We start from the raw sequence: 27,986 nt of genomic DNA, 5'->3' as shown, positions 1-27,986 counted from the left end.
TTCTGAGTCTGCAGTGTTAATCAAAAGTGGTAAACAAACTACAAAACAAAATATAACTTTAAATGACCTTATTTGTAGCCATAAACTAATCAATAATGCTTAAGCACCATCCAGTCCTGTTAGTTGCTTACGTAGGTCTTCGTAAGCTAGGAACTTTACAAAACTCACATTTTCACTGACTATCTCTGGTTAATTGTGATGGCAGAAGGACGTGGATGTGTTTTCGATATGCATTATCATGAATATTCAGACATCATCACATTTACAATAAGGGTGAATGTTCAAAGATGTTCCTGGACCATTTTTAGTCATTTCTGCAGGGGTACGTTTACTCACTGTAGACCCTGTGGAAATTTAATGCCATTTCTTATTATAAATTTGCATTGAATAACTGCATTATATTATAGCACACCCCAATCTGTTCATTTCATCACATTCTGTATTTCTGATTAATTTTTGCTACATCTGCTTTAAAAAATAAATAAATAAATATATATATATATATATATATATATATATATATATATATATATATATATATATATAAACATGCTAAAACATGTTAACATTAACATAGCCCATGAAAAAACATTCATGTGCACATTAAATTCTAGTGCAAGAAGAGAAGCTTTGTGAATTAACAGGTAAATAAAGATGATTAGTTGTCGTAATTGGTTGGATGCTGGTGGTACAGATAAAACAATTTTTAACTGCCTTTAAGACCTGAGGCTTCACTCATCTATGGCTGAGTGACTGGATCCTCTGCCTATTTTTTTTTTGTCTGTTTTGAAGTAGCTGCTATCTGTGATTAAGTGCAATTTGTGATTTGGTGGTTGACCTGAAAAAAAAAAAAAAACGAAAAGCGTGAAAAATACAAAGTTGTTTGGCAGCTTGACGCCTGGGTGAGATTGGTTATAATATTAAGAACTATCTTTAGATTCTTTCAATAAAGTTTACAAAATATGTCGTGATTTGAAAATCCCTGACAGCACCTTTAATGTTGTTTTAGCCCTGCAACCAATTGTCTTTTTAATGTAACTTTTATTTTGAAAGGTTTTATCCCACCGCAACCGGAAGTAGCTCATGGTGGTTACTCTGGGCGGGTTTACATTGCAGTAATGAGCAGAGAAAGCAGAAGGAAGTCATAATAATAATTAAAAAACTTCTCATTCTATTGTTTTCTGGACATTATTGAATTATTGGCATTATTTTCAGGAGAAGACGCACAGTTGTCCTGAGGTGTATGCAGATGGCGCTTTTGGGAGGAATGTGTCGGTTTGTTCGGTGTAAGTCATCCATTTTTACCTTAAATGACATTTCTGTGCTGTAAAGTTGCATAAACCCCTGAGTGTGCTGTGAATTTATAGAAATAAACTCGAATGCAATGCAGTAATCTATGTTTATTAAACTAAATAACTAATTACAGTGTTGCAAAAGCTTTATGTAACAGAAATGTAATAATAATGATGATGATGATAATAATAATAATAATAATAACACTAGTACTACTACTACTAATAATAATAATAATTGCACATTTTTATCACATGCCTTGGGCTTGTCAGTCTCCTTGAAATGTCTTTTTTTTAAGACCTTAATGAAACTAAAAATAATGTAATAATATTTAAATTAAAACGAAATTCTGCACACTGTAAATTAACTTGTGTTAGGCAGTATTTTGAATGTAAGTTTTAATGTTATGCAAATATTCTTTTCTTCTGCATCAAACCTAATCCTTATACTATGTATGTATGTATGTATGTATGTGTGTGTATGTGTGTATTCGTGTTTTCTTAGTGTCTAGGAGCAGCAGGCATGTCGGTTGGTGTGTTGGAGCGTCTCTCAGAAGACAATCTACTGCCAGAGCTGCTTCTGCTTTGGCCACTCCATCCAGTCCAAAAACACAGGACAAGAGGTAGAAATAAATTAAAAAGAAGTGTGTATACACACACACACACACACACACACACAGAGAGAGAGAGCACTCAGTGTTCAGCGCTCTTCAAAAAACCGAACCGAGGCTCTGAATAAGATATAACAGGTGCAAATGGCAGTCCTCATGTGACCTCTTTGTTAGTGTGTGTCTGTGTCTGTGTGTGCGTGCATGCGTGCTCTTTGGAGAGAAGAAGTGGCCATTACATTTTGTGCAACAGTGTAATTGTAAAAACAGCAGTAATAATACGTAACAGACAACACCCTGTTTATTTTTTAATATAAGATATTAGTTATATTTAAATTTTACATAATGCTCTTGAAAATGAAATTTCAGCGACCCCTACTGGTGTGGTGTGTCACTGCAGGCTGATAAAAAAAAAACACCACCACAATGATCATTATTGTTATTTAAAACAAAAAGTTAGAAACATATAGAGTATATTTTTTACTTTTAGCATTTAAGTCGATTTTATTATTTGCTTTACATTACATTAGAAATTTTATTATTATAATTTATATATTTTTTTTCTGGTCACACAGTTTTAATGATATATTTTTATGTGTTATATTATTTTCTTCTTTCTGTCACGGCGATACATTGTCGCATATTATTTGCCTTTTTTTTGTTTAGTTTTTTAGTTCACAATATAAAGCACTGAGCTGCATTTTACATTTATACAAATATACTACTTATATAAAGCTGTTGTTATTATTATTATATTATTATTACATTTAGAAAGTGGTTCACTTTCAGTGCTTTCTAACTTTAAATTTCTGACTGACTTGGTCCATCGAAGTAAGTGCTTGTGTGTGTGTGTGTGTATGTTTGTGTGTGTCTGTGTGTGTGTGTGTGTGTGTGTGTTTTTCAGAAAACCCAAGACCGGCATCCTCATGCTGAACATGGGGGGGCCGGAGAGACTCGAAGACGTTCACGACTTCCTGTTACGACTTTTCCTGGACAAAGATCTGATGCAGCTTCCTATCCAGCAGTAAGAATAATTTATTTATTAATTTTTTTTAAAACAATAACAGACAGGAAGTGAAAATGTTCAGTCAAGGTGTATGAAGCAGTGAGGCAAACAAGCATGTAATAAATGAGGGTAACGCTTAGGGACACATTTCTGCTTAACCGTTCAACCGTACGGATTGAAAATTGTTGTCATTGATGTTGAAGTAAATTCACAGTGTAGTTTTTCTTTCTATAGTAAACTCGGGCCATTCATAGCCAAACGCCGCACGCCCAAGATCCAGGAGCAGTACAGTAAAATCGGAGGAGGATCTCCCATCCGAGCCTGGACCACCATGCAGGGAGAGGGCATGGTCAAACTCCTGGATGAGATGAGCCCTAAAACTGGTGAATGTCCACCTATTTACAGTTAACTTACCTGTAGTAGTAATAATTATCCTCCTACTACTACTGCTACTACTACTACTAATAATAATAATAATCAACTGCAATACTTGGATGACCTCCATTAAACCCTCAACAGAGTAAAAAACAAAACAATAAATTAAAGCTTCATTGCAGTGTGTCACGTTATCAAAAAGCGTAAACTCCTCTGTCCTGAGATTGGAGACTCCTTCTCTCAACGCAGAGATAAACGTTAAATGTTGTTAAGTGCTTAATGTTGTTACTATAGAAACGCTACCTTATTAGAACGAGTGCCATTTATAGAAAATGAATAAACCTTCGGATCAGTCAGAATGGAGGATTTAACAGCGCTGTGGGTAAATCACAATGTTTAACCTTGTACAAGCGTCCTTCAAGATCAGAAAAAATACCTAGGTTCAGAATCTAAGCAGAAACAAATGAGAGCTCAATCAGATCAGTGTTAGACGTAACATCAGCTCACGTTTTGTTTCACACTCCTGAGCTGACTACAAAATTCGATTATGTCTGTGTTTTGTTGCTTAGACGTTATTAACGGCCGTGTGTTTAATTCCTTGTCCAAATGACCGACGGAAGGCCGATGGGCGGCTGAGACTTGTTGTGTGTAAGGGACCGGGAGATAAGAGACAGGGAGCGGTCCATACACACACACACACACACACACACACCCCGCAAGTCAATTCACACACACTTGTAGATAAATAAACCGAAGGGAGGAAAGCGAGGGTGTTCCCTTCACATATCTCCCAGTTAAAGAGCTGTGGCTGTTAAGCCTTAAGTCTGGAACGTTCTACAAACGTTTCGCTCTTTTGATTGAAAGTCTGCGGGAATGCAGCGATGTGTTTATGACGGTGTTTTAGGGCAAATGTTTTTTTTTCAAAATAATAATAATAAAAATGCAGGATTTTGAGAATTTAGTCGTGAAATTATGAGAAATAAGGTGCAATATTTTTGCGAGACGAAAAGTCACAGTATCTGATATTACGAGGAAAAATGTCGCAGTGTTTCGAGAATAAAGTCGTAATATTTCAAGGAAGCAAAAAGTCGATATGTCGAGGAAAACGTCGCAATATTTTCGTAAAGGGATAATAGTATGACAGAATGGTGCACATCAGAGCAACGGAAATAAAGAAATACATTACTTTACAAATTAAGAAATAATTAATCTTATTATTATTATTAATATTATTGAAACGACTCGGCAAGAAAATGAGTTTAACGAAGAAAGAATCACAGGAACTTCACCAAGGTCCCTCATTTTAACACACGAACCTTATATGTATCATTACGACTTTATTCTTGAATCCTGTGACTTTTTCCTCAAAATGTTACGACGCTATTCCTGAAATATTACGACTTTATTTTCCAAATATTGCGACTTTAACAGCGGCATGGATATCTGTCAAAAAAGGATCCTTATTTATTTATTTATTTATTTATTTATTTATTTATTTAAAAGGACTGTTGAACTATTTCCTGATTTCCTGAACTCCTGTGTTTTCTGCCTCGCAGCTCCTCACAAGTTTTATATCGGCTTCCGGTACGTGCGCCCGCTAACGGAGGAGGCCATCGAGGAGATGGAGTCGGACGGAGTAGAGAGAGCGGTGGCTTTTACTCAGTATCCTCAGTACAGCTGCTCCACAACAGGTACGTATACACATACACACACACACACACACACACACACACACAAACACATATACACTACACTTTTTTCAGTGTTATCTCTTATTTCATGTAACAGACATTGTTCATTTTAGATATTGTTTGTACTGCATAAAAAAAGATTCATTTATTTGTCCTGTTGCTCTGGAGAATAGATCTGTGTGGATCAGTTCAGTTATGTGGCAGCTATTAATTGTGGTGTTTATGTCGCCTGCAGAAGACAATATGTATGAAAAGTTGTTGTTTGGGTGTGGTTGTGTGGGTGTGGTTGTTTGTTTGGGTGTGTGTGTATGTGTGCACAGGCAGCAGTTTGAATGCTATCTACAGATACTACAGCAGCAGTGGACTGAGTCCTAAAATGCGCTGGAGTGTGATTGACAGGTGGCCCACACACCCTCTGCTCATCGAGGTGAGACGGAGTTTCAACTTCCCGCAACTGATCTGGAATCAGCAGACACACTTTCATCACGTATAGATGCCGTCACATCCTGCGTTTAAAACTCAGAACAAAGAAGTGTGAGGGTGGGATAATATTGATCAGGGATTGGTCGACGGGAACGATGGTGATGAGTGATTGGTCGACGGGAACGATGGTGATGAGTGATTAGTGAATGGGAACGATGGTGATGAGTGATTAGTGAATGGGAACGATGGTGATGAGTGATTAGTGAATGGGAACGATGGTGATGAGTGATTGGTCGACGGGAACGATGGTGATGAGTGATTGGTCGACAGGAATGATGGTGATGAGTGATTGCTAAAATCTTACACCATATCATATCATGATGTTTTAAGTAATTTAGACGATAACGGTTTATGTACAAATCTCAGCTCAGAGAATACAGCAGAACCCCTCCCCTCTGGTGGGGGGGGTAATAACTCCTTTTGTATCTCTCCCTCTCTCTCTCTCTCTCTCTCTCTCTCTCTCTCTCTGTAGTGTTTTGCTCAGCATGTGCGTAAGGAGCTGGAGAAGTTTCCTCCTGAGAAGAGGGACGACGTGGTCATCCTGTTCTCCGCCCACTCGCTCCCCATGTCTGTACGTGTGTGTGTGTGTGTTTGTTAAGGAGATTAATTTAAATAAGTAGCCGTAAACAGATAAATATACAGTAAACTAAATATACAAAACAAATCGAATCCACCTCGAGTTCCTGAGTCCGATGAAGTTAATGGCACTTTACTACATTTGAGATAAAGGGAAAATTTTGTATTATGATTTTTTTTTCTGGCCCATCAGATTATAATCGTGTGTGTGTGTGTGTTTGTGTGTGTGTGTGTGTAGGTGGTGAACAGAGGAGACCCGTATCCTCAGGAGGTAGGAGCTACAGTGCAGAGGGTGATGGAGAGGTTAGCCTACTGTAACCCGTATCGTCTCGTCTGGCAATCGAAGGTAAGACCTGGTGTTCTACTTCTTTAATTTCATTCATAGATCATATTGCTATTAGCGGAAAGCTTTGCCAAGAATTTGTACTTCGGCATTAAATACACCGTCAGTAATAATAGTTAAGGTGTCCATGGTGAATGCAGAGTGTGTGTGTGTGTGTGTGTGTGTGTGTGTAGGTGGGCCCAATGCCGTGGCTCGGTCCACAGACGGATGACGTGATAAAAGGTTTGTGTAAAAGAGGGAAGAAGAACCTGCTGTTGGTTCCTATCGCCTTCACCAGCGACCACATCGAGACTCTACACGAGCTCGACATCGAGTACTCGCAGATCCTCGGAGAAGAGGTGTGTGTGTGTGTGTGTGTGTGTGTGTGTGTGTGTGTGTGTGTGTGTGTTATTGATAACCCTGGGTCAAGTGTAACCGGTGGTCTTGACCTGATCTGGATCAGTCCGCTTTGGATGAGAAACGAGACAAGAAAGAGACAGAAAATGCTGAAAGAAGACGGGAAGGAAAGTGATACATTATGGGAGGGCAAGAAACAAGAGAGAGTGTGAGAGAGTGTGAGAGAGTGTGAGAGAGTGTGAGAGAGTGTGAGAGAGTGTGAGTGAGAGAGTGAGAGAGTGAGTGAGTGAGTGAGTGTGCGTGTGCATGCGTGTGTGTGTGTGCGTGCGTGCGTGTGTTGAGGCTCCTCGTTGGCTGCCATGGCGTTGGTTAGACTGGCCCATCTGGAGCCATGGGATACACACACACACACACTCCCACTCCCACAAACCGCAGATCTATCAGGGTGGTTCTCTCACACACACTCTGCCCATTGATCTGTCTATCTCTGTTCACCACACTCCTGTAGACAGCCTGAGAAACATGCTTTTTTTATTATCTGTCTGTGTGTGTGTGTGTGTGTGTGTGTGTGTGTGTGTGTGTGTGAGACACACCAGGGCATATCTAATAACAGCTAGGCGGTATCTTTTCATAAACAGCCCGAGACTTGAGATACGAGTTGATCGTTATGAGCGAGCGTGTTGTGTTCTCAAAATCCAACATGAAACACACTATCATGCCTAAAACCTATGTTTGTGTGTGTGTGTGTGTGTGTGTGTGTGTGTGTTTGTTTCCAGTGTGGGGTTGAAAATATCAGAAGAGCAGAGTCTCTCAATGGAAACCCGCTGTTTTTTAAGGTAAGACGTTGAACATCATAAATGAATAAATGCAGAGTCTGTGCTATAAAAGCACTCGCGTGTTTTAAATTCACCTTGAAATTATTTCACCAATTCAACAAATTCCACATGCAGGAAGATTTTTATTGAATAGCATAACAGCATCTGAGAATTGAAGCCAAAGTATCTCTGGTGCCCCCTAGTGACTCATCACGGTGCAAGTTTTCATTTGTTCATGTTTATCCTGATCTGGATCACAGTGGATCCCGGGGATCTAGCCCATCCGGGGAACGCTGTCACTATATGTCGCGGTATGATTTTCCGAACTACTGTGGTATCTGTTAGCGTTATTTATATATAAATTTTATGTTAAAATCTGGTACATTTGGGTGGCTGTGGCTCAGGTGGTGGAGCGGGTTGTCCACTTATCGTAAGGTTGGAGGTTCAATTCCCGGCCCACATGACTCCACATGACTCCACATGACTCTACATGACTCTACATGACGCCACATGACGCCACATGACGCCACATGACTCTACATGACCCTACATGACTCCACATGTCGAACTGTCCTTGGGCAAGACGCTGAAGCCCAAGTTGATCTCGAAGGCAAGCTAGCAGCTTGCGTGGCAGCTCTGCTACCATCGGGGTGTGTGTGTGTATATGTGTGTGAGTGTGTGAATGGGTGAATGAGACATAGTGTAAAGAACTGCTTTTGTAGAACCGCTAAGGTTAAATGTTTCTGCCTTCAGAATTATTCCATCAAGACAAGCAGCATCCTCATCACCAATTCAGAGCTACAGAAATCTTTATTTACAGAGAATCGTCTCGCTACAACAAGCTAGGCTAGTTAGCTGATACTAGCTAGAACTGACAAAAGTGTTGTTACGGTTTGTTATGAAATCAAAATAGAAGTTTTGTAACTTTAAGTACGAATATGTTCGCCTTAACATTATCCATAATCTTGTGCGCTCCTAAAACGATGACAAAATTCCTTCTTGTTTAGAAGATACACGCGTTCTCTCTATACGGATACGGATCAACAGTTTCGATGATATCATTCTGTACTCCCAATTGCAAAAACGTTAGCCGCCCCCAACAGTTCCTGGCTGCGAGGTAAACGGTAAATCCTATTAGCAGGCTAAAAAAAGGAGGAGGAGCCACTTTATGTCTTGCCCTGACTTCCTGTTTCGGTGGAAAAGATGTTGTATTACGCTGCACATTTGAAGACGCTTCACGGGGACTTGAAGTGCAAAATCAAAAACGGTCAAAGGAGAGCAAACATTCTGTTTATTATTTCTGTCTGTCTTGTCGCCCACCCCCCCACCCCCCCAGTGTGTAAGCGCCGGGTTATAAACCGCTCCCAACGGCCTGCTGGGTTTATTAAAAACCTGTGAAATCGATGTCGCAGGCTTTCAGCTCGCCGCTCGGAACGGCTCCACACACCACCATTCGCCCGTCTCCGACAGCGACGACAATGACGATCGCGATCTGTAACGAAAAGTACTTTGTGACGACTCTGAGCTTTTCGATCGGTAGCGTTAAATATCGCTTTTCACTTAACGCTCGGCTCGGGCATCGAACTTTCTAAAACGGTACGAGTTCTAAAAGGAAAGTCGGAAATGGAGAGATTACAGAATGCAGGAGGAGCGAAGTTAAAGAAAAAGCTTTTTGTACTAACAATAAATCAAATATGGATATAAATATATAGTATAATATATATGGATATATATAAAACGATTTTTCCCCTAATCACTATTAGTTTCAGTTAAACAAGGTTTTAATTATGGGATCGTGAGCTTCTCGGACAGAGAGAACTTTCTGCCGGGGCTGATTTTATTCCCGGCCGCACGTGGACGTGATGCGACTGACTGCTTGAACAAGAAAATCTTAAAACAAGCGGTTTTCATTTTAAATTTCGATCTGTAACGAGTCAGGGCTGAAGATTTTGCACCGTTCACATCAGTTCTGTTACAGATTAGCAAGTTACGCGCTAAGACGACCACTGCTAAATGCTAATGCTAGCTAAGTACGGACTAAAACACGAAACGGCTTCCACCGTTTCATGTCGCGCTTCATCCCACCAACCCACAGTCGATCGTTTTCTTCCGAGCTGAAATGTCCTGAAATGTTTTATTCCTCTTACGCCGCCGCAGCGTGCTTAAGATCGCAGGGTTGTCATCTGTTAAAGAACAATGCGTGGTACTTTTTATCCGTTTAGAGTTGCATCAAATCCATCGTATTAACAATTATAAGTTTTTTTTTTTTTTTCTTCGTTCGATAAACAAACAAAGACTATTTTTAAAAATTCATTTTATTATTCGTTTTAAATTGTGCGACTGTGTGTCTTCGATACGAGTCTTCGTTGTTACTGTAGAAACGATAACGTATAGGAACGAGTATGATTTGCTCAATTTGTATCAGCAGCTTCTGACCAATCAGAATTGAGAATTTAACAGCTCTGTGGATACAAGCCATCGCAGAGTATTTCTATTTAGTGAATAAAAAAAGTGACATCTTTTTGAAAAAAAGTGAAATCTCTTTCTCTCTCTCTCTCTCCCTCTCTCGCTGTCTCTCCTTCTCTCTCTCTCTCTCTCTCCCTCTCTCCCCCTCTCTCTTACTCTCTCTCCCTTTCTCTCTCTCTTCCTCCCTCTCTCCCTCTCTCTCTTACTCTCTCTCTCCCTTTCTCTCTCTCTCTCTCTTACTCTCTCTCCCTCTCTCCCTTTCTCTCTCTCTCTTTCTCCCTCTCTCCCCTCTTCTCTCTTACTCTCTCTCCCTCTCTCTCTTTCTCTCTCTCTCTCTCTCTTACTCTCTCTCCCTCTCTCCCTTTCTCTCTCTCTCTTTCTCCCTCTCTCCCCTCTTCTCTCTTACTCTCTCTCCCTCTCTCTCTTTCTCTCTCTCCTTCACTCCGCCTCTCTCTTACTCTCTCTCACCCCCCCCTTACTCTCTCTCCCTTTCTCTCTCTCTCTTTCTCCCTCTCTCCCCCCCTCTCTCTTACTCTCTCTCCCTTTCTCACTCTCTCTCTCTCTCTCTCTCTCTCTCAATCAGGCATTAGCGGATTTGGTTCAGACGCACCTGAAGTCCGATGAGCAGTGCTCTCGGCAGCTCACCCTGCGATGCCCTCTGTGCGTGAACCCCACTTGCGGGAAAACCAAGGCCTTCTTCGCCAGCCAGAAACTCTGATCTGTTCACGTCTTGCCTGTGATCCTTCGTGCCTGGGAGGAGCGTCTCACGGGACCTGTCAAAAACAAAATAGCAACAAACAGAAACCTTACAGAACCCAAAGCCCAATTCTGCAGTGAGGCCGGGCATATCGTTCAGTTCAGTTCCGGGTTTAGATCTGCGCTTTAACACGTCATTTCTCCACCAGGCCGCTGTTCTGCTGTAGTGACCAATCTTAAAAAGCTCATTGCACATAAGTGTCTCTTTATTATTATTATTATTATTATTATTATTATTATTTATTTATATTAAAGTATTGGCGCCCTCGGCTGCATTTGGTCTCGTCTTCGCGCGACTCAGATGAACCCGATCGTATTTGCGTGGTTACCTGGGAAACCACGACACGCTGAAATATGAAGTGTAATACAGAATGTTTATCTAATAAATGCTGCAGCAGATATCTTAGCAAGTGAAAATATCTTGAATATGGGAAGATTTATCTGATATTTCTTATTCTGAGCTTATTGCAAATTAAATGTAAGATGATTCAGCTTGTTTTTTTTTTTTTTTTTTTTTTTTTTTTTAAACCTTATTTTTACTTAAGCTTTAGACGTTCTTACTTTATTGGCAGATTTACTTTGCTTCTTTAAAATGTTTACAATTCATAGAATGCTTATCTGCCACTAGAACAAGACGATTTCAAGCTCGAAATGAGTCAAATAGGCCTAGAAATAGGTTCAATCATCTTTATTTGCTTAATTGTAAACTTAGAATAGGAAGTACTGCATACATGCAGCCGTATTCAAGAGATTTTCACTCGCTAAGTTGCAGCGAGTGATCTCCGCGCTAAGCTAAGTGCTGAAATGATCGCTGATTCGTTCAGTAAGTTTTCTTCTGTCGGCTAAATTGATTAGCGTTTAAAAGTGTGTGTGTGTGTGTGTGTGTGTGTGTATATATATATATATATATATATATATATATATATATATATATATATATATATATATATATATATATATATATATATATATATATATCTCCAAAAATCTGATCAGAGCATGACATGACGCATTCTCTGTGTAAGAAAAGCTCACTTGGCTAGCAAAGTTAAAGTTAGCAATGAAAACGTGGTATTTCGGCAGCCTTTTCTGTTAAACTGGAACCTTATTTATCTAACGTGAGCTTCGCTGGCCAAGTTAGAAAAGGTTCTAAAGTAATTAAAACATTTCCACATCATTTTGGTGAAATCTGTTTATAATTTCGTACACCTGACGGGAAAATAACAAATTCGGTCCGGGTTTTTGTTGGGGTTTTTTTTGCCAGAAGTAGTCACAGTGACATCTGATGGGTTTTCCCAGACCGCCGCACGTACATAAATAATATTTAACATATTTTTTTATATATATATATATATATATATATATATATATATATATATATATATATATATATATATATATATATATATAAAATTATACAATTCCTAAATTTTTGTCAGTATTGTACTTCTCATGCACACCATCTGACTCAACCAGGATATGAATAGTTCTGAAAAAGCACTAAAATTGTGGTGTACTATTTTTACATACCTTTCGTATAGCAGTATGTCTGATTCCGTGATATTTGGATCGAACCAGCAATTGGTCTACGCTATTTCTAACTCCGCCCACTCATATCATGTGTCCGTATTCGGTACTTTTGGTATCCTATCATGAAGGGAACCAATACAAATGTGGGACTGAGTAACTTGTCCACCTTTAACGCACATATGAGTGCCAAATAGGAGCACTGACAAACTATGTGCCTTTTCTTAATTAAGTAAAGCTCATAAAGTGCTTTAACTGAGGAATAACTCCTCCTGAGTCGTGCTGTCACAGGAAAACAATCGGCGGATTTACCATTGATTTATTTTCCTCTAACGACAACGTCCCCGTGTGTTTTATTTCTCTTACACCACAGTGACGTTCCAACGCGACAGTTTTTTTTTATTACTTGCGGAATGACACGTCGTACGGTTTATCCGTTTATAGTTGCGTTTTATATTGTCGAACGTCCACGAAAGAAGTTCCTGATATCACTTAGGTTATAGCAGATATACGTAAGTAAACAGTCTCTCCTTCATTAGGTTTTGTTGAAGAAACAAAAACGAAAACAACGCAGTTGGCGAGAAGCAAAAAAATAAAGCTAATAAAAAGCTAACAAAAACATTTCTAGCTGTTACTATAGAAACTAACGTATTAGGATGAGCTTTTGCAATGTATAGACGAGTGATTTGTAGCTGCACTACTGTCAGAGCTGCTGTTATAGGCAATGAATGGACACCTTCTAACCAATCAGGAGCCTGATTTTAACAGCGCTGTGGTTATAAGCTGCGTTGATACGAATGCAGTAGAATTTTCGCGATTTACTGATAAACTGATGAATGAATGTTCCACGTACGTGTCCATAGAAGCGTTTGAACAAAAAAAGAAAATCATGTACGTAGAGGAATTGATTTATTTTAAATCTTTGGTGCAAGCTTTGGATTAAAAAAAGGCGTATAAATAGTAGCAATGTCACCGCTTTTATTTTTACCCCCCAAAGGAGATGACTAAAAAAAAGTCAAACATTTCATTTAATACTAAATGGTCTGTTTTTTACCGTCCAGTCCTCTGCTGTTCGCTCTTCATCTTTCGGTCCCTCCAGCATGTCCAAGCTACTGTTGATTAGGCCAAGAGAAATTGGTTGTCCTGGACCCAATCACCCCTCAGAGGAGCATGTGTGTGTGTGTGTGAGAGAGAGAGAGAGAGAGAGAGAGAGAGGGAGGGATGCTCTGGGAGACGGCGGGAGCCTCCTGGTAATTGAAAAGCGAGGACGCCGGCTCTGCCGAGCAGCATGACCTCTAATTGAGAGGGGAGCGATTGATTTCTCCAGCGTGAGAGAAACAGAGGGAGTGAAGAATAGGGGGATGGTGCAGTGTTCAGGGAGAGAGGTGTGAAAAATGAAAGCGTGAGCGTTTTCTCAAGAGGTGCCAAAGACAAAGTAAAAGGAGAACCGGGATAGACGGAGCTGGAGATGGAGAGAGGGGATGTGTGTGTGTGTGTGTGTGTGTGTGTGTGAGAGAGAGAGAGCAAGGATGTTTGGGCTTGCTAGAACAATACCCAAAACCCACCTTCTCATAGTTCACTAATTCACACAATCTTTCTTCATATAGGACCCATTTAATACTATACGATTATTATTATTTCCTTGAAATAGCGCAGAAGTGCACGTCCACACAAACGACATCTACACTGTACGGCCTTCATACTTACCACGAAATGGGATAAAAAATAAAAGCGAGCCCATAATTATTAGCATTTTTTTTTTTGAAAGATTTTATTAGAAGCTCAATCCTCTTGCTATGATTTTGGATTGTGTGAGATGTATATCTGAAGTTGTTTTCTCTACTGAAATCTGTTACGGAAAAAGAAAAATATTAAATAAAATGAATCTTTTGAAAAATTCTATAAAAATGGTTGTTTATTATAGATGGCGTATCATCACTTTTTCTTTTACGATACTGATACTGAAACCTCGAGCATCAGCCGATATTGATCTTTTATTTTGTAAAAAATTACTTATTATTTAAAATGATTTTAAAAATCACGGAAGCCATTTATAAAAAGACAAGAAAGAAAAGAGGTAGCTAAAAAGATGACACGAATTCACATTCACGTCATATATATATATGTGTGTATATAAATATATATATATATATATATATATATATATATATATATATATATATAATATAAAACGAATATAAACATTTCCCAAAAAAAACTTTTCCAAATCCAGTTCCTGTCTTTTGATGTTTACAAGGTTAAAATTGTTCTAAATAAAAAATAAGACTATAACACTTGCAAAAAAATGCCTAAGCGAGAATATCTTAAATTTACTTCATATTATTTTGATTTATTCTGAGTATTATAAATCAATTATAAGATTATTCGGCTCATTTCAAGCTTCAAATGTTCTCATTCTTTTAACAGCTCATTTAGATTTTTTTCTAGAAATAAATAAATAGAATAGCAGTATTTTTTAAAGCTTGAAATTAGTAACAGCGTCTACAGTAGAAATAGGTTTAATAATGACATATTTGGCTTGTTGCAACCTTCGAACAAGAAATACTAGATCAGTTTTTCCATATTCAAGATATTTTCATTTGTTCATTTCTTTTCAAGCCATTTTGTATCTGGTTTAATGGTTCTGAACACACACACACACACACACACACACATTGATGGTGCATGTTGTTTGGATCTTAGAGAGTCACTTTCTGCATCTCTCTCTCTCAGTGCTGAATCTACACAGATATATCATATTCTGCAATTACACAGAGATTGAATAAAAATGGATTTTTCTTCAACACTTCAATGCCGTTTGCTTCCAGAGCCGCTTTCTCACCCACTTTATATAGAAGCGCATGAAGACCCCCAAAGAAACCTGGTCTAATTTAACACCGCGTCTATTAATGCAACCTGAGGGAGCGTAGGTGAGCCGTGGTATGTGGCACCGAGACGTTCCCAGCAGATCCTTTAAGTCCTATAAGTTGTGAGGTGGGGGCGCCGTGGATCGGACATGTTTGTCCAGAACGTCTCACAGACGCTCGAGCGGATTGAGATCTGGGGAATTCGGAGACCGAGTCAACACCTTGAACTCTTTGTCATGTTCCTCAAACTGTTCCTGAACCATTTCTGCAGTGTGTTAGGGAGCGTTATCATGCTGAAAGAGGCCGGTGCTATTAGACAACACCGTTACCATGAAGGTACTCGGTCTGCAGCAGTGTGTAGGGAGGTGGGACGTGTCAAAATAACATCCACGTGAATGCCAGGATCCAAGGTTTCCCAGCAGAACATTGCTCAGAGCATCACATGGTGTCTGCCGGATCGCCTTCTTCCCATAGTGCATTCTGGTGCCATCTCTTCTCCAGGTAAGCGACACACACACACACACGTACCCGGCCTCCACATGAAGTAAAAGAAAACCCGATTCATTAGACCAGGCCACCATCTTTCATTGCTCCACGGTTCAGTTCTGATGCTCACGTGCCCATTGTAGGAGATTTCGGCAGTGGACAGGGGTCAACATGGGCGCTCTTCAGCTACGCAACTCCATATTGCAGCAAGCTGTGATGCTCTGTGTGTTCTGAGTCCTTTCTATCAGAGCCAGCATGAACTTTTTCACCAGTGTGTGCTAGAGTAGCTCCTGTTGGATCGGACCAGACGGGTTAGCCTTCGCTCCCCACACATATCAGTGAGCCTTGAGCGCCCATGACCCTGTCGCCAGGTTACCGGTTCTCCTTCTTTGGACCACTTATGGTAGGTACTAACCACTGCATACCGGAAACACTCCACAACACCTGCTGTTTTGGAGATGCTCTGACCCAGCCGTCATAATTTGACCCTTGTCAAAGTCACTCTGTTGCTTACGCTTGTCCATTTTTCCTACTTCCAACACCTCAATTTCAAGAACTGACTGTTCACCTGCTGCCTAATAAATATATCCCATGCCTTTACAGGCGCCATTGTAACGAGATAATCAATGTTATTCACATCACCTGTCAGTGGCTTTAATGTTATGGCTGATCGGTGTAGAATACAATTAAGGACAAAAACACCTCAAAAGCTAATAAATAGATTAATCTAGACCTAATATTGTAGTATAATATGATGTAGGCCTACTACCTATCTATCTATGTATCTATCTATCTATCTATCTATATATATATATATATATATATATATATATATATATATATATATATATATATATATATATATATATATATATACTAAAGTTACATAACTAAATTAGTAATAGTGCATTAAGTGTAATACTTTAGTTTAATATTTTTTTAATGGGTAGGAAAGTCAATTTGTTTAAAAGCACATGAATTAATATTTGAAAGCTGTAATAGGCTATGGGATATGGTTTGGCCACACCCACTGAACATATTTCTTATTGTTTGGTGATGAGTTTCTCCTCTCGGTCGGACAGTATGGGGGAAAATATTTAGCCACTCCCCTCCCTCTCAGTGCAGACGTGAGCATTCACATGGTTTCAGTCGAAGCTGTCAACCTTGGCTTGATGAGCGTGTAGCACTGGACAGAGGTGTGCGAGTTGGAACAGAGCCATAATTCTTAATGCCATGCCTTATCTTCTCTCTCTTCAATCTCCCTCGCTGGGTAATGGGAAGCCAAAGGTCAGCAGATAAGAGCGGGCCACCAAGGCCAGTTACCCCAGCAACTGAGGGATGGGGGTGGTGTGAGAGAGAGAAAGAAAGAGGGAGTAAGAAGTCTGAGAAGAGAAATCCCACAGGAACCACTTGAAGACTGCTGGAAAGGTTGCAGAGATCTGTATCGCTAGGCTGTTGAATGATAAAAGAGATCTCTGTGTTTGTGTGTGTGTGTGAGGTTCCGAGGCTGCGCATCTCACTCTCCCGAATGATGTGTTTGAGCCCTTTTCATTATTTCCTCGTGCACCTTTAGCTTTATTATAGCAATATGTGTCCTGTACATAACGTTTTCCCAGGTCCTGAAAGTTTTCATGTAACCTTCAGAAATGTCGTCTAACAGCATAAATTAGCGAAACATAGATATATTTTTTAAATTGCAAGAATATTACTATGTGACGTTTCTGTAATTATTTATTTATTTTTTAAGAGTTCAACCGAATCTACTAACAACCCGTCGAATAAGTGAGGAATAAAACAAGACGGGTTGTGCGATTACGAGATAATGACCAACCAGTCCTGTCAGGATCCAAGCAAATTTGCGACTGCAGAAATGAACGCAAAATCGAGCTTCGGAGCTTGCGATTTTTCAAAAATCAATAACGTCCTTTGTTAAACAAAAGCTGAACATCGCTAAAGTAATGTTCGTTATTTTTCACATCCTTGAAAGTTTGTTTTCGCAGCATAACATCTCAAATAAAAAAAAATCAAACCATACTTACTAGGAGGACAATTACAATTCATAGCGTTCTTGCTGTTGAGAAATTCTATTGCATTTTTGTGTTTGATTGAATGCCTAGATATTCAATCAAACCACACACACACACACACACACACACACAGTGATCTCTTGATGTGAATGAATCAAAGCTGTTTATTAGATATTAATAGCAGAATATACAGCACTACCATCTGATGATAGTGAGAATAAAAACAAGAGGTACCGAAGGAAAAGAAATAAAATAATAAAATAAAAAATTAAAAAAACAAAAAAAACAAAAAGGAAGTCAGAAGCTTGATGCAGACAAATCACTAATGCGCTTAGCAACGTTCGAGCGTAATGCAGCAAACAGTGAAGATAAACAGTACACAAGCACACAAATTCTGGAAGAGGACTGGGATCTACATTAGTTTTATAGTTTTAAAGTGCCCAATACATCAAGAACTCATTACCAATATTTAAAAGCTCTAGTGTATGCTGGATGCAGTCATCAAAACGTGTAACACTGATACATATGGGTTTCTTTCATTAACTGTCCCCCCACCCCCTTTTTTTCTATTATATTCAAACACAGATATTAATATTGCAAAGATGGGAGGCTCGAATACTCAAATACCTACGAGTTCCTACAAGATTGTAGGAGGTTCATACACTGAGCTTTTTTCCCCAACAAAGTAAAAAAAAATTTTTTTAAAAAGAAATCAGACCCAGTATGCACTCAAAACATTAAAAAGAAATGAATAAAAAAAATACAGAAAGTTTCATTTCAGTTTTGGAAATTCATATTTTTTTTAATTGGACATCTTGGAAGGTTGTATAGGCACAAAATGAAATTGAAACAAAATAGGGTTCAAATGAAAAGTATTTTGAAAATCAATTCATATAATTCAGTAACAAATCCAAAGGGAAAAAAACAATAAAAATCCAGTAATACAAATATAGAGCCTCAAGGGCTCTGGGATTGGTTTTGGATAAACGTGAGCTCGATTAACTGAAGTGTAATTTAGCACTGACAATCTATTGGCACTGAATTGATTGAATCTATTTTGAGCAAAATGACATCTGTGACGTCACGTTCAAAGAAAGGCGACGTTTAGAGACGTGGGCGTCGTTCACGTAGACAGAAAAACGTAACGATCTGAAATGTCGGTTTTGTCCTTCACGTTACATCACATTCGTTTGCATGTAATAATCCAGGAAGGAATACTGATCAAGGTGTAGGAGAAATCAACCGAAATAAAGTTCGAGCAAAATACAATCGTTAGTCTCAGATCACGTAGTGTAGTCACGTAGTGAGACATCGTTTCCTTTGGTTAATAATACAATACGGTGTTCGTTAATACATTATATTCTTTTCAGCGACAGAGGTGCCAACATTTACGGTTTAACGGTTGCATGTACGATTTTTGCAGTCTTGTTACGAAGTTGTTTTATGAATTTAAAAAAAGAAACAAAAACAAAATAAAAACATCTAAAGCCGATTCACCGAACGGGAAAGGACGCCGGACATGAAAGATGCATTTTTGTACTGCTTTAGTTCACTTTATATTGACTTTATCTTGGCGAAGTTTGACTAGCTAGCTGTAAATCTACGCATGCTAATATCAGTGCTGATTGTTTAGCTACAGATCCAATAAGACTAGAAATGACTAGTGGAAGTTAAACACAAGTCAGAGTAAAAAGTCAGCATGCTAGCTGTTAGGCCACACTAGCACCAGATTCATCGGATTAGCATTAATCAGCATAAACAAACTCAACTGGGATTAGTAGAATTCAGCAGGCATGGCCTATAAATTCCTAGGTCTCAGTCTTGTGAGCCAATTGAAAACAAGACTGTGGTGTCTTTGGTCAATAAAACAAAATGGAAGAGTCGCTAATTATTATTAAGTCACACTGGATTTTTGCCTTGCTGTTTCCTAACCATCTCGTCTGCAGACACTTACTAGGGCTTTGTTGATAAAAATCTAGTTTTTTTTCTCTCCTTTTCTCTACACATGCTAAGACTTTCTTGTTAGCCGTGTTAGCACCTCTGCCGTGGACATTTTTTTTTTGTTGCATTGATCATGAAGTTTTTGTTTTTTTACATCTCATCTATTACAATTTCCCTTTGTGGAAGTATTTGTTGTACAAATAATAATAAAGAAAGGAAAAAACATTGTTGGATTCCTGAAATTATGATGAAATCCGAAAATCATTATGATTTCCTTCATTTTGTGTTCGCACGACGTCATGTGGAAGAACAACGATCCAACCCAATTTCTTTGATCCGTTCAATCACCCGGTTTTTAAACGTATGATTCTTTAATGCATGGAATCCCTTTCATACTCATAAATTCATTTAAGGACCATTCAAAACATTTCACTACTACAAGTTACTAATTTGGTAAATCTTCGTTTATTGTCTTCACTGATTATTGTTTCGATTTTGATCAGCTTACACACCACAGTGTTATTTAAATAAACCTTCGCAGTCTGTTTAATCTGTTTAATGGATATATCTTTGGACAATGTTTGGACAGTTTAAGATATTATTCGAATTATGCAGGATATACAGAATAAAATGCAGGGGAAAAAATGAAAATAAACGGTCCTAAACTGTAGCCTTGAGGAATGCCTTGTTGGAAAGTCAATGGAATGTACTTTTAAAACTATTTTAAGGTATATACCTGGACCTGAAGGTACACTGTGGGACCTCTGAGGGTATATTCATAGTACCATTTTTCTCTCAGCAGAATGAAGTGTTATTAGATTATTAGAATAGATTGTCGGGTACAGTTCATCCTGTGATGCGGTTGTATTCTCGTATTCGAGGCTTGCAAAATGATTGGCATTTTGGCATTAAACAGAAGGAAAGATGATTTGTAATGATAGTAAATGAGACATTTTTGGTACAGCTGACATTCTTACTTTTATAGATACCCTAAATATTCTACACTTTGGTTTATCTTACGTGTCAACTTTGTCCTGAATTGTCCATAATACTTTGGTCGAGGAAGATGAAGTGGACCGGTGTATATACACAGCAGAACTGTTCCGAAACTATATCAGACTGTCGTGCAAAAAAATTAAATCAAATAAAAATGTAGCAAAGAACAAATTCTTAACACCAATGCTTTACACGGCTAGCTAGCTGTAAATCTATTCATGCATAAAATCAGGGCTACAGTGTTTGAATGACTGCTAGGTGTTTCACTACACAACAGATAAGACTAAAAACGAGTAGAGGAAATGAAACACCAGTCGGGGGGGGGGGGGGGGGGTTGGGGAGTGGACAGCTTAAACCAGCATGCTAGCTGCTAGACCATGCTAGTCACACCAGCAAGGTTCGCCATGCATCAGATTGGCACTAACAAGCTTGGATTAGAATTAGAGCAGAATTCATAGCTGGTCAAAGCTATTTTTTTTTTTTTTCAGGAGGGATGAAGGAAGTTGTCTTTGGCATGAACGTGCAAAAAAATTAAATAAATGTAAACTTTGGACTCAATCAAAACAGCAATTCTTAATCCGAACGTACAAACGTTACGAATATAAGCCCACCCTCAGAAAACAAAACAAAAATACTAAACAAAGCTGAGAGCAGATAACAAAAGCAGATAAAACCCTTTGTACCACAAAATATGGAAGAAGAAAAATAAATCATCCGCACATCAACAAGAGATAAGACAAGCATTAGGTTTTTTTTTTTTTGTTGTTTTTGGTAAGCGCACCTATTCGACTATTACAAAAATCACAACTCAAAATGTATAAAGCTTTTTTTTTTCGGTTCGTCTTGTAAAGTCACAGTTACCAAAAAAAGAAGAGCAAGTGAATAATTTATTACATACACTATAATAACATTACCCTAAACACTATTATCTATGAGGTATATCTGAGAAAAATTTTGGTAAAGGAAAAGCACGGTCTGCGCTTTAGACATGCCGCTCTTTATTTTAAAAAAATGTATGTATTTTTTTTATTTATTTCACCCCGCTCTTGTTCTTTTTTAAAGCTATGCAACCGTTGAGTGGGAAGAGAGAGAGAGAGAGAGAGAGAGAGAGAGAATGAGGAGAAAGGAATTTTATTTAAAGCCTTTGGTATCAGTTGTTGTTCTTTGCATGATTGTATTGCAAAGCACCAATAAACCTGGCCAGCGTGCGCAGGTCCGACTGACGCTGAGGTATACGCAGGAAGAAGAAGTACGGAGAGGTCGAAAACTTCGCTTTGGTTCAAGCAAGGCACTCATCCCAGGGTTATCTCATACTTTGTGATGAGTATGAGCGCTCTCTAAAAATCGTTAGCTGAATACGGACAGAATCGGGGTTTTTTTTTTCCCATGAGGAAATTCTCGATAGCTTCAGTTCTCCATAGCTTCAATCACACATGCCGTTTGTTATCTTCGATTCTCCACTACACCGAATGCAGCTCTGCCGTGTTTTCCAGAAGGTTCTCCTCAGCAGTCTCTTTGGTTTTTCGATGAGTAGGCTATATTTGGATTTTTTTTGTTGTTGAGATTTTGTGAATTTGGTTAAAAGCTTTTTCTTGAACGTAGCTTTTGGTTCAGATGGTAGCCTGTCTACCTGACAATTACTGGATATTGCATTGGGAAATAGATATAAAGTAGATTTTATTAGCCATATGATAAAGCCATACGATAAATCCTGATCATTTTTCCATCAAACCAAATAAAAATAAATCAATCAAATAAACCACAACTCTGATCAAATAGTGTGCTACAGTGTTCTCTAAAACTTTTTTTTTTTTTTAATTATATGAAATCATGTAATTGTAGAAGAACTTTGGAAACAATGGAGAGATTCAAGATTGAAATCTTCAGGTTGAAATAAAGACAGAATTATTTTATTTGAAGGGAAAAAAAAACAAACGAAAAACTGTTTTCGTTCAGATTGAACAATCTGACCATTTCACATCATTTGTTTGGCTGAATTTTGAACAAACATTACAAATAATTCATCTGATCTCATTCATAAATTTAAAACCAGAGTCATGGAGTTGGATTTCAAACAATTTGTAAGAAGTTGTAAGAAATGTGCGCTAATCCCGCTCCAGATCGAACTTTGACCGCTGTCTCTTTTCATGTGAATTGTAATGGATCTGAAAACGTGAGAGCACGTTAAGACTTTGGAGGGTTTTTACGAATGTCTACGGTTTTTGTGATCGCGAATCCATGATGAAATAACTTGGGAGCACTTTTTAGATCATCTGCTATTATACATTTTCTATATAAGGATCAGACATTAGGGGGGAAAATCCTGAAATGTACTGTTTACATTTTTAAAAAAAGCTTGAAGAAGCTTTCTCTACTACATGTTACTGATCTGATAAAGTGTTTATCTTCATATATCAGCTTCGCAAATCTTTTATCGTTTTGGCTTCTTCGTTGTTTGGGAAATTTACGATTGTTATTCCTAAAGTGCCTGTTATTTGGGTGATAAACTCAAGCGAATGTCCTTTGTTTCTTATGTTTCTAATGTGTTTTATTTCACTCAAATAAGGTCGTAAAATGTACCCTTGAGATACTTGGACCTTTGTACCTTTAAAGCTGCCATCTACTGTATAGACTCAACAACCTGTTACTTTACTTCACGAACAAGATGATTCTGAACATCTTGTAAGTTACGTTACCAAACTTTTTATTTTGAATGCTTTCGGTCAAAAGTATTCAACCTGATCTCATGCGAAATTGGTATTTTTATTCAATTTATTAGGCCGTCTAGAAAGCTGGCTTCTCGCAAATTCTTACCAAGTTGAAATAATACTGTAACGATACGAATAAAAACACGATCTTTTCGCACAAAGAACAACGTTAATGTTAACACATACTGGTTAAACTGTGCAAAACCTCCAGCCTGACTGTGATTTTTGGTTATTAGCTTTGGTTTTAGGATCTCTGACCAGTGAGGGACATCCTGAAACACACTGTAATGAGCTTAGAGAAGGTGTAGTTAGGGGGTAATTTGGGGGGTTTGGGGACGGTTTTCAGAATAGAGAGGGTGAGATTTATCAAAGTGAACAGCATGGAGTCAAGCGCAGACCGTACTAGAGGGAGGAAAAAAATCTTTGGTATCTTTGGTTTCATCAACACGATTAAAATTACAAATGGAAAATTCAGTGAGGTAGCCTCTTTGGTTCTCACTATAGAAATAGAAAGACTTTTTGTACACGCACACGAGTCAGTCTTGGAAGCAGCTAGTGTTTAAGGGAATCCTCTGTTATCCTTCTACGAGTGAAGCAATGAACAAACGGTCTCTCAGCGTCCGTGGTTTTGTTTGTTTGTTTTCTTTTTTCTTAAAAATCTTTGGTGAGTTCTACGTTGATCTCCGTTAACGTGTTGCCCTGTCCAATCCGCGTCAGTAAGGTCAGGCTGAAAACGAACTGCTTGTCCGTCATGGCGGGATGCGAAGATGACAGTTAATCAGTCACAGATGGCGAGATACAGTGCTCATTCGGAAAATATTCGTCAATAACAGATTGTTTTCATTTCGGAGGGAAATCAACAAAAAAAAAAAAACGGGGCAAAATTAAATTACATTTGCTAAAAATCTGGCAGCTACTACATTTTGGAACATTGTCATTAGAATCTATGTAAAAATAAAATAAAATTAAATACATTGCTTTTTATATTTTTTAAAGTAAAGCAAACTAAAAATAAATTAACAAAGGAGGACGCAAGCACTGCATCTTCGATGCGCTAAAATTCTCAAAAGAGCCATAAATATTAATCCAAACAATTAAAGCTAATTAAATAACATTAAATAATTAAACAAAAACAAAGCTATGCACATGTACTAGCACATTTTGGCATAAATAAATACGTTCGACAGTGTCAGACACTCAAAGAAAAAAAACAAAACAAAACCAGAATGTAAACTTTGGCAAGCTACTCAAGGGGAAAGGGTTTCCAAGGGAAATTTTTTGGCAATTTTAAATTAAGTTCAATTATAACAAATATAAATTACATAAATAATCACATATTGCAAAAAAAAAAAAAACACCTAGGAAACTATCATACATACTGTAGGCATTGGCGAACAATTAAGTACTAAAGACAAGCAACAAACGTAAAGCTCTTTTTTGGTTGGATTCCGTACCCAAGGTTGTTTCTACAGACCTGGCTGAGGTGAAAGTGGAAGTGGACTCCGGCGCGACCTCTACATGCCAAAGGTCATTAAGAGGTTGCAACCACTGGAGCCATCTTTGGACTCGAAGCTTTAAAGAGAGAAAGAAATGAAAAGATAAAGCTATTCGACCGATATTTCAGCAGTTTCCTCGGAAATGATGAACCGGTATCAGTTATGTCGTTGGTAAATGTTGGCTTTCACGCGAGCGCGTGTAGACATCGATGGAGTTTCTGGGTGTGGGTTTGACTCGGATCACCTGATCACGGCTTTCGGGCAAACATGGGAGCTCAGATTCGGTCGCTTGTATCAAATAGTATATATCAGTGGATGAAAATTGTGATATTAAAGGAAAACTCCACCCTGAAACACATTAAATATATTCATATTGATGTGCTTAGTGATTCTGGTGCTAATTCGCTAATTCGGTGCTGTTTTAAGACCTGAATGTTGATGAAAGAAGTTTAAACTAAACTCGGAATTGAACTACGGATTAATATGGAAGTCGTTCAGGGTGGAGTTTTCCGTTAACTGGGAGGTACTAGGACCCAGGATCCAGTTTCACAAAGGCATCGTAAAAGTTGATCATAACCGGCAAAGAGAGAGAGCGTGTTCAATGTGATGCTCGCTCAACCATTTAGAGATAATCTTTGTGCTGCGATGCTTTTGGGAAACTCATTTGCCCTGTACAACTAATTATTGTACATTGATCAATGATCAATCTTTTTTATTTATTCATTTTTTTTTACAATCCTACCACATATGAGTGTAAAAATTGGTGGTTAATCGTTTTATAGTGTGATCTTTAGTAAACATTGATCTCGTATTCTTCGCTGCTTTGGTGTTGGTGTATGCTGAAGTTTAATGATTGTTTCATTGACCCTACATCTTGGATTAATCTGTATGGATGAGTGTGAAAGACCGAATTCCTAGAGCTCCCATGATTGAACCCACAACACACACACACACACACACACACACACACATACACACGCACGCACGCGCACACACACGAAGTGAACATGTACGTTCTCCATGCATGTAGCATTGGAACCAAAAGGGAAGAGGAACAAGACCAGGGAACTGCCGTTGGGTGTAAATTAGGAATCTTTGGTATTGTAGCTGATGAGGTTCTTGTTGTTCTTTTTTTCCCATTTTTTTGGTGAAAAACTGCATAGGCACACGTTAAAGACAATCTTCAACTTATTTGTTTAAGATAGCGAGAGAGAGAGACACATTTTTTTCTGCCTTAGGGAGTGGCTGTTTTCTGCCACGGATGGTTTCCGAAACTTGTTCTGCTTCCCGTTTTTTTTCCCCCTTAGTCTCAAACAAAGAACAAAGTTCTCTTCATCGTTCTCCGCGTCGTCCCTGTTGTCTTCGTCTTCTTTTCATTCTTGATCATGTGTTTGTTCGTCGCTGTTCCGTTTTGTGGGGTTTTTTTTGGTGTGGGTTTTTTTTTTTTTTTTTTTGGGGGGGGGGGGGGGTTTCTTAGTCATCTTTCGAACAGTTTTTTTGGTTTTTTCTCATTTGTAGAACAGTTAGGTGCAGAAAAAAAGTTTCTTTGGTTTCGATTTGTCAGTAATAAATAGAAAAAGTCTTTTAAGTGTCCGTTTTGAATGATCCATAAAGCCTTTGGCCTGCTTTTGGAGCTGGGAACGGGGCTGCGTACTGGCTGCTTTTCTCCTAAAACAAAAAAGCGACTCGATGACGCGGTGAACGATGGACTGAAATGGCGACGGTTGGACGTTTAAGTCGTTTAGCTAAACTTCTTCGTGTGAAAATGTTTTTGCGCTGGCGGGCGAGATTTGTGTTCTGCGTTTTTGGAAACACGTCGATCGACCTGTCGGTCTCGGCATCGATCCTTTTCCCAGGAAGCTTTGAAAGAAACTGACAGGCATTGGTGTAGAAGATTGTCCTCTTATTCTATTAGAAAGGCCCTGATTGCCAACGCCAGTTCACTTTCATGGAGCTCCTTCGAGAGTGTTGCGTATAATGGAAATAATCGAATGAAGCTGCCATAGTTGGTGAAAGTACGGGTTAAATAATCATATGATTTGACCGTCATGACGTAATGGAAGTGTTACGAAGGGTTACGAAGGGTTAATGGACGTTCTTCAGTCGCATCATAAAAACGGCGTCCTGAGTTTTTCTAATGATTGAAGAACAATCTTGATGGTCCAACCCCCTTTTTATTCTATTTTTCTTCTATTGCAAATGAAATGTGCTTTACATTTGTGCTCATGTACGACCTGGCTGACCACTTAACAAAATCATAGCAGTCTCTGTATGATGTGTGTGTGTGTTTACATGGGCGGTTGTGTTTTTCCTGAATGTTGCCATTACTTAACTATGATAGATTTGTGCTTGCATCCCTGCCAATAGGCAGACAGTGTAAAATCGACCAGGGAAATTTCTCCACCTGTCAGCAGGACCATGACTATCCGGATGTTTATTTAAGATGCTACAATAGCATGGATTTTTAAATATTTTTTTGGCATTGCTAATGCACGCATCGTTCGCCGTTTTCTGCTGAATTCAGTGTTTTGTCTAGGCAGCTTGGATTTTGAAAAAAAAAGCTTCCGAATGCATGGCTGAAAAGGACGCTTACATGAAAGGGATCTGCTTTGATTTCAGGCATGCACTCTGGAAAATTCCGTCTGGAATGACTATTTTGACGTTTAACAGTTTCGAGGTTTTGATTAAATATTTAAGACGAAGCAATTTCGGAAATTGTTGAAACCTAGCGCCATTCGATTCTTATGATGATGATGATGATGATGATGATGAATATTTGCTACGCTTAGCGGTAAGCAGCCCCGCTCCCTTCCTCGCATCCACCCCATTGTTTTTTCTTCTTTGGATAACTTTTTTGGTCTGGTGCACAAACCCCAATCCACAAACTCCCACATCTTTTGCCTCACCCACCCCCACCCCCAGCTTTTCAAAAAAAATAAAAATAAAAATAATAATAATCAGACTTTGGTACAAGTGCTGGAAGCGGATGAGGCTCCGCCGGGACTGCCTTCGTCCATCCATTTGTCCAGACTCCGTCTGCGCGCGTTCATGAAGAAGTTGCTAACAGTGCTCAGTTCCAGTCCCAGCTGCTGTGAAATGGTGAGCTGCATCTCTTTGGACGGGCGCTTGTTCTCTTTGAAGATGGCCAATAGCGTTCGCCGCTGAAGGTCTGTGAAAACCAGGCGCGATTT

The 27,986-nt window shown here is 38.7% G+C and overlaps 2 protein-coding genes across 3 annotated transcripts in view; one reads left to right on the top strand and one right to left on the bottom strand.

Moving 5' to 3' along the window:
* Positions 1-1,076: 1,076 nt before the first annotated feature.
* fech (ferrochelatase) lies at positions 1,077-11,022 on the top strand. The gene is made up of 11 exons (XM_053687894.1): positions 1,077-1,286; positions 1,798-1,915; positions 2,805-2,924; positions 3,141-3,289; positions 4,838-4,972; positions 5,293-5,399; positions 5,928-6,026; positions 6,270-6,377; positions 6,548-6,712; positions 7,487-7,546; positions 10,575-11,022. Exons 1-11 carry the CDS (start codon positions 1,244-1,246, stop codon positions 10,707-10,709), a joined length of 1,239 nt encoding a protein of 412 aa, XP_053543869.1. The 5' UTR covers positions 1,077-1,243; the 3' UTR covers positions 10,710-11,022.
* Positions 11,023-17,798: 6,776 nt separating this feature from the next.
* onecut2 (one cut homeobox 2) overlaps positions 17,799-27,986 on the bottom strand; it is a 31,124-nt gene continuing 20,936 nt past the window's right edge. For both annotated transcript variants that reach the window (XM_017493412.3, XM_017493414.3), the window contains exon 2: positions 17,799-27,986. This exon is cut by the window's right edge. In XM_017493412.3, coding sequence (XP_017348901.1) covers positions 27,753-27,986 — 234 coding nt within the window. In that variant the 3' untranslated portion in view covers positions 17,799-27,752.

This window comes from Ictalurus punctatus, chromosome 18 (genome assembly GCF_001660625.3).
Source record: "Ictalurus punctatus breed USDA103 chromosome 18, Coco_2.0, whole genome shotgun sequence".
Classification (NCBI taxonomy): Eukaryota; Metazoa; Chordata; class Actinopteri; order Siluriformes; family Ictaluridae; genus Ictalurus; species Ictalurus punctatus.
The sequence above is the reverse complement of the archived record's forward strand: the minus strand, read 5'-3'. Positions and strand labels throughout refer to the sequence as shown.

Bases quoted from the DNA above. Each gene is read 5' to 3' on its own strand.
- fech (XM_053687894.1), top strand. From the start codon at position 1,244: ATGCAGATGGCGCTTTTGGGAGGAATGTGTCGGTTTGTTCGGT. The intron at 3,290-4,837 runs GTGAATGTCCAC...TCTGCCTCGCAG, and splicing joins TGAGATGAGCCCTAAAACTG to CTCCTCACAAGTTTTATATC. The intron at 6,713-7,486 runs GTGTGTGTGTGT...GTTTGTTTCCAG, and splicing joins CGCAGATCCTCGGAGAAGAG to TGTGGGGTTGAAAATATCAG.